The sequence below is a fragment of the Microchirus variegatus genome, assembly GCF_963457635.1.
Source record: "Microchirus variegatus genome assembly, chromosome: 8".
NCBI lineage: Eukaryota > Metazoa > Chordata > Actinopteri > Pleuronectiformes > Soleidae > Microchirus > Microchirus variegatus.
Genome location: NC_139809.1, coordinates 31,558,666 through 31,570,851, shown reverse-complemented (window position 1 = coordinate 31,570,851; position 12,186 = coordinate 31,558,666). Strand labels below are relative to the sequence as shown.

Sequence of the window (12,186 nt, the reverse complement as noted above, 5' to 3'; positions counted from 1 at the left end):
TGCCTCACACACACACACACAGCGTCCTACTTAAACATTATGTGTCCCGTTAAGCTACAGCATAAACATAGCAGAGGAAAGAACAGCTCAAACCTCTTCTTTTTATCATCATCATTATCATAATTATTATTATTACTTTTATTATTATCATCATCATGACTATTAAAGTCAACAGTGGCGAGCAGACCTGCATCGAGAATTCAAAATAAATACAAATGCAAAACATCACATGGAGAGTTACTTTGGAAAATATCGCAAAAGTGTCGAAACAATCAGTTCATTTACATGTTTCTCAACCATTTTGATTTTATATATATAAATATATATATAAATGTATATATATATATATATGTACGTATACATATATGTTTACCTACGTGTATATTTATATATATATATATATATATATAAACTGTTGCTCAGGAGGAAGACGGGCGTTTCTGCTGAGTCATGTTTCCTCCAGCTCTTCACCGTCCACATCACGAGTAGAATTTACTGCTGTTCGTTTTCTTGTCCTTCGTCGTCCTGTAGATATAAAAATAATAATAATAATAATGATAATAATAATAACAATAATGATAATAATAATAATAACTCTTGTGTGTGTGTGTGTGTGTGTGTGTCTCACCTGTGTCTGTCACTGGTGCTGAAGTCTCTGCTGAGCTGACTCTGCTGCTGAGGAAGTGTGGACGGCTGAATGTTGGCGTGAGCGTCGTACAGGAAGTGTTCAGCGCTCGCCTCAGCCTGTTTCCTCCTCAGCTGACAGGAAGACGAGTACAGCTCCTCGTCTGTCCTCTGAGGGACGGGAGGACCAGGTCAAACCAGTGTGTGTGTGTGTGTGCAACAACAACAATCACAACAACAACAATCACAGCAATCAAAACAACTACAACAACAACAATCATCACAACAACAATCACAGCAATCAAAACAACCGCAACAACAACAGTCCCAAACACAGCAACACCAACCACAATTATAACAATCATAACCACAACTATTACTACAACAACAACAACAACAATCACAACAACAACAACAACAACAATCATCACAACAACAATCACAGCAATCAAAACAACCGCAACAACAACAATCCCAAACACAGCAACACCAACAACAATCATAACCACACCTATTACAACAACAACAATCACAACCACAACAACAATCACAAACACAACAACCATAACCACAACAACAATCATAACCACAACTACTGTATCGCAACAACAATTATAACAATCATAACCACAACTATTACAACAACAACAACAACAACAACCATCACAACCACAACCACAACAACAATCACAAACACAACAACCATAACCACAACAACAATCACAAACACAGCAACCATAACCACAACTTTCACAACAACAACAATCACAAACACAACAACAACAATCATAACCACAACTACTGTATCACAACACCAATCATAACCACAACTATCACCACAACAACAACAATCACAAACACAACTGCAACAATCATAACCACAACTATCACAACAACTACAACAACAAGCATAACAAAAACAATCACAAACACAACAACAACAACAGTCATAACCACAAATACTGTATCACAACAACAATCATAACCACAACTATCACCACAACAACAACAATCACAAACAACAACTGCAACAACCATAACCACAACTATCACAACAACAATCACAACCACAACAACAATCATAACCACAACAACAGTTACAATCACAGCAATCATAACCACAACAACAATCATAACAACAATGACATCACAACAATCACGACCACAACAACAATCACAACAACCGCAACACCAATTGCAACAACCACAACAACAACAATTATAACCACTATCCCAACAACAACAACCATCACATCAACAAGAATATGAGGAACACAACAACAACCACAGCAATCATAACCACAACAACAATCATAACAACAAAAATAACAACAACAATGACATCACAACAATAACAATCACAACAATCACAAACACACCAATCACAACAACAACAATTATAACCACAACTATCACAACAACAAGAACATGAGGAACAACAACAACAATCACAACGGGACACATAATGTTTAAATATGACACTGTGTGTGTGTGTGTGTGTGTGTGTGTGTGTGTGCGCTCACCGGCGCCTGCTGCACACTGATAAACACTAAGAGTGAGGCCAACTCCAAGTCTTCATTGTATCCATTCTTCAGAGGAACAGAGCGGTAACCTGTGAAAAAAATGTTTACGTCACATGATCACATCTTTGTCTGTGTGTGTGTGTGTGTGTGTGTGTGTGTGTGTGTGTGTGTGTGTGTGTGTGTGGTGCGTCCCCACCTGAGCGTATTCCTTTAACAGGAAACGAGGCCTGGGCCAGGAAGTTGGGTTCAGAGAACATGTCTTCCTCGTTGACCACAAAGCGCAGGAAGGTGAGTTCAGGCTCGTACACAGTGAAGACGACCGGCTCAGAGGGCGACTTCCACACGGGGTTCAGACCGTTATCAGCTGCACAGTACAGACAACAACAACAACAACAACAACAACAACAACAACAACAACACTGACGTCATCTTCATCATCATCTTCATCATCACCATCATCGTCATCATCCTTACGACAGACGAGGGTCTTGAACTTGTCCTCCGTGTGTCCGTACAGCTCCATCTCTACAAAGGGACTGACAATGCTGCGGCCGGGTTTAGGGAGATGTCTGGCTGCGAGGACCTGCACAACAACAACAACAACAATCACAACAACGACAACAATCTCAACAACAACGACAATCACGACAACGACAACAATCACAACAACAACGACAACAACAATCACAACAACCACAACAACCACAACCACAACGGCAACAAATCACAACAACAACAATCACAACAACAACAACAATCATAACGGCAACAAATCACAACAATAACGACAACAATCACAACAACAACGACAACAATCACAACAACACAGACAGCAATCACAACAACACCGCCATTAATCACAACAACGACAACAACAATCACAATAACAACAACAACCACAACAACAACAATCACAACGGCAACAAATCACAACAATAACGACAACAATCACAACAACAACGACAACAATCACAACAACACAGACAGCAATCACAACAACACCGACATTAATCACAACAACGACAACAACAATCACAATAACAACAACAACATTCACAACAACAATCACGACAACAGCAATCACAACAATCACAACAACGACAACAACACCGACAGCAATCACAACAACAACAACGACAACGGCAATCACAACAAAAACAATCACAACAGCGACAACAACAATCACAACGACAACAAAAAAATCACAACAACAACATTTACAACAACAATCGCAACAACAACCACAATCACAACGACAACAGCGATCACAACAATCACAACAACCAAAAAAACAATCACAACAACACCGACAGCAATCACAATAACAACAACAATCGCAACAATGACGACAACAATCACAACGACAACAAAAACAATCACAACGACAACAGCAATCACAACAACGACAGCAACAACACCATTTACAACAACAATCACAACAACAAAAATCACGACAATAACAACAACAACAATCACAACAACAACGGCAACAAATCACAACAATAACAACAACAATCACAACAACAACGACAACAATCACAACAACACAGACAGCAATCACAACAACAACATACTTACTGTTTTACCCACTTAATATAATAAACAATCACATGCTCCTATTGCAAACTTTTCTGAATTGTTTGTATAATATTATATTATAATTGCTTTACTCTCAATATCATTTTTTCATTTTTAATAGATTGTTTTATCGTGTGTTTGCATGTGTGTGTGTGTGTGAGAGTGTGTGTGAGAGTGTGTGCGTGAGTGTGTGAGTGTGTGTGTGTGTGTGTGTGTGAGTGTGTGTGTGTGAGTGTGTGTGTGTGTGTGTGTGTGAGAGTGTGTGTGTGAGTGTGTGTGAGTGTGTGTGAGTGTGTGAGTGTGTGTGTGTGAGTGTGTGTGTGAGTGTGTGAGTGTGTGTGTGTGTGAGTGTGTGTGTGTGAGTGTGTGTGTGTGTGAGTGTGTGAGTGTGTGTGTGTGAGTGTGTGTGTGTGTGTGTGTGTGTACAAACGTACCCGGACTACAATGTTGTACTTGACCTTGTTCTTCTCCTGATGAGGGTCGTAGGCGTCGTAGCGCATGAATTCCGGCTGCAGCACGTAACCAGTGGCTCCGTTCAAACTGAAGAGGGCGCTGTTCAACTGGGTGTATTTATCTAAATGGACACACACACACGATCCAAACTTCTGCTTTAAATACTGTATCTGTCTCGAACAGGATCGGTGATATTTCGGTGTTTACTGGATGTTTGTGACAGAACGTGAGCTCAGGTCAACTCCTCTACCTGCAGTCTGGAAGTTGAGCGCCACCATCTGGCATCCAACGGCCCACAGCGGGTAAGGGTCGTAGTTAGACGACTCCACCCTCTGGCCTTTGGGGTAAACGCGGCTCAGAGCCTTGCTGTTGTACTGCAGGAAGTCCTTGGTGCGGCTCTTTCCCGGTGTCTTGTTCTCCACAAAGGAGCGGATTTCTTTGTAGCTGTAACCGTCTGTGGAAACATGAGACGGTCACTGACAACAGGGACGTTCACACTCAATCAGTGTTTCGGGACGTGGTTTGGATGAAAAAAGTACTTTTTTTTCCGGGGATAAAAACATTCTGAAAAAAAAAATTTGGAATGAAAAAGGGGAAAAATGTTTTTTCTTAATTTTTTTTTTTACTTAAAAAAAACGTTTATGGAAAAAAAATTGGAAGGAAAAAGGGGAAAAAAGTTTTTTCTTAATTTTTTTTTTACTTAAAAAAATTGATTCCCCCTGCACCGCTTGCAGAGTCGGCCTGTGCAGGGCCTGCTCCGTACTCCGCTGCCCCGACTGCGACAGCTCTCTTCGACGCGCTCGCCCCGGGGGACCGCAAGGGTTAAAAAAAACAAAAACTTAAAAAATTACTTTTTCTGAAAAAATAAAACATTTTAGATAAACATTTTAGATTAAAAAATATATATATTTTTTTACTTTTTCTAAAAAAAAAAAACGTTTTTGGGAAAAAAAGTTTTGATACAAATTTTTTTTTGAAACTTTCCCAAAAAAAACTTTTTTGGGAAAAAATTCTTTTTGAAGCAAATGAAAACAAATTTTTTGAACAATCAATCACAATGACAACGACAAAAAAAACTTTTTTTGACTTAAAAAATAACTTTTTTAGAAAAAAAAACTGGAAAAACTAATTTGGGGGAAAACAACTGGGAAAAGAAAGAAAGAAAATGTTTTTTAAAAAAAAAAAAAAAATTTATTTATTTAAAAATAATAATAAAAAAACTAGCCTGAAACATGGTTGCACATGAGCTTGTTCACGTCTTTATCTCACTGTGACACAGGAAGTTAATGAACCACTCACACTCCCAAACCAAAGCCCATAGAGAAAATTAGTGATTTTAGCTGGAGCTGCTGGTCTACTGCTGCCTCGTGTGGTCACTTTGTGTCACTGATGTTAATCTGAACAAAGGGTTTTGAATGCCGAACTGTAAAAATCAGTCATTGTAAGTTAGTGATGGAGGCAGCAGTGGATCAACAACTCCTGTGTCTCTGTGATGTTAAAATCACTGGTTTACTCAATGGGCTTTGGTGCAGGGAGACGTGAGTGGTTTACAAACCTCAGATCCCAGTGAAAAACAGCCGTCTTCAGAGTGAGACAAAGTGCTGCCTTATCTTATGTCTGTTTGTCCTGGTGTTGCTCTAAGTGTGTTTCAGCTGTGTTTACCAAAGCGGTCCTTCTCTTTGCTGCGTGGTTGACAGTAGACCACCAGGTCAGACATCTCCCTGGCAACCTCGTCCTTCTTCTCCACCTCCACCTGCTGCCTCATCTGTGATTGGGCCAAAAAAAAAGAGCCACTTCCTGTTGATGCTGACACGCGGTTGGTTTGTGGGGTCATTTAGGCTCAGCGCTGAAGCTAAACTCTTCCTCTCACCTCTTGTTCCCTGCTGAACTGTTTGCTGATTTCTCTCTGAGTGATGTCCCAGGCCGCCTGGTACCACTCAAACAGCTCCTCCACAGACGCTGCAGCCACGTCAAACTGCACACTCTCCTGCTCCAGGTCCTGCAGCGTCAACACGTGAGGCTTCCCGCTCTTACCGCTCTTCACTGGCAACGACAGGGTAACAGAGAGGGACGGTGAGGACCAGAGGGAGGATGAGAGGGAGGAGGACGACGAGGGAGGGAGGACGACGAGAGAGGACGACGAGGGAGGACGACGAGAGAGGACGACGAGGGAGGACGACGAGGGAGGACGACGAAGAGGGAGAACGACGAGAGAGGACGACGAGAGAGGCCGACGAAGAGGGAGAACTACAAGAGGGAGGGCGATGAGAGAGAACAACGAAGAGGGAGGACGAGAGGGAAGACGACGAGAGAGGACGACGAGAGGGAGGACGACGAGAGGGAGGAAGAGAGAGGACGACGAGAGGGAGGACGAGAGGGAGGACGGCGAGGGAGGACGGCGAGGGAGGACGACGAGAGGGAGGACGACGAGAGGGAGGACGACGAGAAGACAACGAAGAGGGAAGACGAGGAGGGAGGACGACGAGAGGGAAGACGAGGAGGGAGGACGAGAGGGAGGAAGACGAGAGAGGACGACAAGAGAGGACGAGAGGGAGGAAGACAAGAAAGAGGACGACGACGAGGGAGGACGACGAGGGAGGACGACGAGAGAGAGGGAAGACGACGAGAGAGGGAAGACGACGAGAGAGGGAAGACGACGAGAGAGGGAAGACGACGAGGGAGGACGATGAGAGAGGACGAGAGGGAGGAAGACGAGAGAGAGGACTACGAGAGAGGCTGACGAAGAACGACGAGAGGGAAGACGACAAGAGAGGACGACGAGAGAGGAGGACGACGAGAGGACAACGAGAGAGGAGGACGAGAGAGGACGACGACGAGGGAGGACGACGAGGGAAGACGAGAGGGAGGACGACGAGAGAGGCCGCCGGAGGGAGGCCGACGACGAGAGAGAACGAGAGGGAGGACGACGAAGAGAGGAGGACGAGAGAGGACGACGACGAGGGAGGACGACGAAGAGAGGAGGACGACGACGAGGCAGGACGACGAGAGAAGAAAACGAGAGAAGACAACGAAGAGGGAGGACGACGAGGGAGGAAGAAGACGATCAGTCAACAGTGAAGATGAAGACGTCCCTAAAGCTTCTCACTTTAACGCTGAACCTCATGTACTCACAGTTTTGGATGTTGCACTTGGAGATGTCCACTATTCCCTTACATAGTTCCCCGAGTGGGTTGTCTTCCATTTCCTGATTTCACACACACACACACACACACACACAGGTTAGTCTCAGTCAGAGGACAGGTCATGATTACACACACACACACACACACACACACACACACACACACACACACACACACACACACACACACACACTCACACACACACACACACACACACACACACACACACTCACACACACACACACACACACACACACACACACACACACACACACACACACACTCACACACACACACACACACACACACACACACACACACACACACACACACACACACACACACACACACACACACACACCTGTATTTTGGTCTCAGGTTGTGTAAAGTTAGAAACTTCCTCGACATAGTTGGATGGAAACAGCTGTTGAATCTTTCCTCCGTGGTCACCTTTCCACCTGCGGGGAGTGGGTCAGTGTGTTGTCCAATTGTGTTGTTTTTGTACGTGTATTTTATTTTCTGTGTGTGTGCGTGCGCGCTCACCATCCGTTGTTCTCCTTTGTCACGTTGTGTATCAAAGCTCCTTTACTGAAGCTGAGCTCGTCCGACCTCTTCGCCTGGTAACTGTATAACGCTCTGACTGTTCTCTGAGGCTGAGGAAGACACACACACACACACACACACACACACGCACGAACACACACACACACGCACGGACACACACACACACGCACGGACACACACACACACACACACACACACAAAGGTCATGTCAGGAAACTGCTGGGTGTGACGTACACACACAGTTGTGGTGAACACTCACCAGCGACAGCTCGATCTCGTTGGGCTCCACGTACGCCTTCATGTCGTACAGAGACGCACAGTCTTTCACCTGTGAAACAAAACTACTGTCACTCACTCTCCCCGCACCAAAGTCACTCACTCTGCATGCACCAACATCACTCACTATTAGAGGTGCAATGAGATTATTCCAGTGAACACAATCAGACTATCATCTTTATCTATATAGCTATATATCTATACATCTTTATCTATATATATATATACATCTATATAATATATATATCTATATAATATCTATACATATATGTCTATATCTATATAATATATATAGCTATATAATATCTATACATCTATATCTTTATAATATCTATACATCTATATCTATGTAATATCTATACATCTTTATCTATATAATATCTATACATCTATATATCTCTATATCTATACATCTATATCTATATATCTATATAATATCTATACATCTATATCTATGTAATATCTATACATCTTTATCTATATAATATCTATACATCTATATATCTCTATATCTATATCTATATAATATCTATACATCTATATCTCTATATACATCTATATATATACATCTTTATCTACATATCTATATACTATCTATACATCTATACCTATATAATATCTATACATCTATATTTAATATACATCTATATATATATACATCTTTATATATCTATACATCTATATATCTATATAACATCTATATCTATATATCTATATCTATCTATACATCTATATCAATCTATATAAATATATACATATATATCTATACATCTATATATCTATATAATATCTATACATCTATATCTATATAATATCTATACATCTATATCTATATATCTATATAATATCTATACATCTATATAATATCTATAGCTATATAATATCTATAGATCTATATCTATATAATATCTATACATCTATATCTATGTAATATCTATACATCTTTATCTATATAATATATATACATATATATCTATATCTATACATCTATATCTCTATATCTATACATCTATATCTCTATATCTATATATATATAAATCTATACATCTATATCTATATAATATCTATACATCTATATCTATACATCTATATTTAATCTATATCTATATATATATACATCTTTATATATCTATACATCTATATATCTATATAACATCTATATCTATATATCTATACATCTATATCTATCTATATATATATCTATACATCTTTATCTATTTATCTATACATCTGTTTCTATAAATCTATACATCTATATATCTATACATCTATATCTATATAATGTCTATACATCTATATCTATATATATATATAATATCTATACATCTATATAATATCTATACATCTATTTAATATCTATACATCTATATCTATATATCTATATAATATCTATACATATATATAATATCTATACATCTTTGTAATATCTATATCTATATAATATCTATAGCTATATAATATCTATAGATCTATATCTATATAATATCTATACATCTATATCTATGTAATATCTATACATCTTTATCTATATAATATCTATACATATATATATCTATATCTATATCTATACATCTATATCTCTATATCTATATAATATCTATACATCTATATCTCTATATCTATATATACATCTATATCTATACATCTTTATCTACATATCTATATCTATATAAATCTATACATCTATATCTACATAATATCTATACATCTATATCTATACATCTATATTTAATATACATCTATATCTATATATATATACATCTTTATATATCTATACATCTATATATCTATATAACATCTATATCTATATATCTATCTATATATATCTATACATCTTTATCTATTTATCTATACATCTATATCTATATATCTATACATCTATATATATATAATATCTATACATCTATATAATATCTATACATCTATATAATATCTATACATCTTTATCTATATATCTATATAATATCTATACATCTATATAATATCTATACATCTATATCGATACATCTATATAATATCTATATATCTATATAATATCTATACATCTATATATCTATATATCTATACATCTATATGTGCAGCAGTAACTCACGGTGCTGAAGCGGTCCACCAGCTCTGGGGTAACAGGGTATCGTAGCTTGATCTTACGATACAGTGGCTTCACCCTGAAGTAGCTGACCAGCTCCACCAGACTCTCAAACTCTGTGGTGGTGCCCAGCAGGAACACGTTGCCCTCCTTCTTGATCCGGCAGTGTTTCACCTTACCGTCGCCCCTGGAACACAAAGACCTCCACGATGACAAAACGTCAGAATGAACGCGTCCAAAGACTTTTTCATCGCCGTCCCTTTAATTGCTCATTAACAACCAAACGTGTTAAGATAAAGCAGAGTTTCATTTGATTATGTTGCTGCACCTGAACGTGATGGCGAAGGCGTCTGGATCCCCCTCTCTCTGTCGGATAAGGTACGCTCCGTCTCTGGGAATCCTCATCAGGTAATCCTCAGCCTGACCTCTGCTCAGGTTACTGTAGAACCAGCTACACAACACACATGCGCACACACACACGCACACACACACACACACACACACACACACACACACACACACACACACGCACACACACACACACACACACACACACAGAGACACACGCACACACAAACACACAAAGACACACACAGACACAAGTTGTTACATAAAAGTTGTGTTGTGTACAAGTTGTTATACATAGGTTGTGTTGAATAAAAGTCTAATCTATGACTAAATTATTTCATGTTTGCTCAGAGCTTCTCTTGTCTCCTTTAAAAAAACAAAAAACAGAATCACTTTGGTTTTGACTTTTGGTGAACACTGGTGAACACTGATGGACACTGATGAACACTGGTGGACACTTTTGGACACTGGTGAACACTGGTGGACACTGATGAACACTGATGAACACTGGTGGACACTGGTGAACAACGGTGGACACTGGTGAACACTGATGAACACTGGTGGACACTTTTGGACACTGGTGAACACTGGTGGACACTGATGAACACTGGTGGACACTTTTGGACACTGGTGAACACTGGTGAACACTGGTGGACACTTTTGGACACTGGTGAACACTGATGGACACTGATGAACACTGGTGGACACTTTTGGACACTGGTGAACACTGATGGACACTGATGAACACTGGTGGACACTTTTGGACACTGGTGAACACTGGTGGACACTGGTGAACACTGGTGGACACTTTTGGACACTGGTGAACACTGATGGACACTGATGAACACTGGTGGACACTGGTGAACACTGATGGACACTGATGAACACTGGTGGACACTTTTGGACACTGGTGAACACTGGTGAACATTGGTGAACACTGATGAACACTGGTGAACATTGGTGAACACTGGTGAACACTGATGAACACTTTTGGACACTGGTGAACACTGGTGAACACTGATGAACACTAGTGGACACTGATGAACACTGGTGGACACTGGTGAACACTGGTGGACAATGATGAACACTGGTGAACACTGGTGAACATTGGTGGACAATGATGAACACTCGTGAACACTGATGAACACTGGTGGACAATGATGAACACTCGTGAACACTGATGAACACTCGTGAACACTGATGAACACTGGTGAACATTGGTGAACATTGGTGGACAATGATGAACACTTGGTGAATGAATGAGACCAACCCTTCTCTCTGGTGGGGGTTGGGCTGTGGGACGGCGTCAGTGAGGCGTAGCTCGAAGTCCTGGCAGCGGAGTGGGTTCTCTCTGTAGTGCTGGATCAGCGCGTAAATGCTGGGCAGGTGCAGCTGCGGCGTCAGGTAGAAGTAGGTGTGGCCTCCGTCTGAATCTGAGCGAATACGGCAGTGCTGGACCCGCCCACTTCGCCTGAAAACACACCAGATTTAGGACAATTAAACGCTCCTGTTTAAAGCTGAGGTTGTTACACCCCTCCCCCTACAGTCATAGGTCCGCCCCCAAAACACTGGCAGTTGTCTTTGTGTTGTA

The 12,186-nt window shown here is 40.4% G+C and overlaps 1 protein-coding gene across 1 annotated transcript in view; it reads right to left on the bottom strand.

Annotated features, from left to right (window-relative positions):
* Positions 1–417: 417 nt before the first annotated feature.
* Positions 418–12,186, bottom strand: part of plcg2 (phospholipase C, gamma 2) — a 35,165-nt gene continuing 23,396 nt past the window's right edge. Inside the window, exons 26-41 of the mRNA XM_083894345.1 lie at positions 11,866–12,066; positions 10,576–10,698; positions 10,254–10,434; positions 8,145–8,213; positions 7,865–7,974; positions 7,683–7,779; positions 7,311–7,383; positions 6,049–6,221; positions 5,841–5,943; positions 4,429–4,632; positions 4,160–4,299; positions 2,622–2,730; positions 2,344–2,511; positions 2,148–2,236; positions 629–795; positions 418–525 (exon numbers count right to left, since the gene is read on the bottom strand). Coding sequence (XP_083750471.1) covers positions 480–525; positions 629–795; positions 2,148–2,236; positions 2,344–2,511; positions 2,622–2,730; positions 4,160–4,299; positions 4,429–4,632; positions 5,841–5,943; positions 6,049–6,221; positions 7,311–7,383; positions 7,683–7,779; positions 7,865–7,974; positions 8,145–8,213; positions 10,254–10,434; positions 10,576–10,698; positions 11,866–12,066 — 2,053 coding nt within the window. The 3' untranslated portion in view covers positions 418–479. The remainder of the gene's footprint in view (positions 526–628; positions 796–2,147; positions 2,237–2,343; positions 2,512–2,621; positions 2,731–4,159; positions 4,300–4,428; positions 4,633–5,840; positions 5,944–6,048; positions 6,222–7,310; positions 7,384–7,682; positions 7,780–7,864; positions 7,975–8,144; positions 8,214–10,253; positions 10,435–10,575; positions 10,699–11,865; positions 12,067–12,186) is intronic.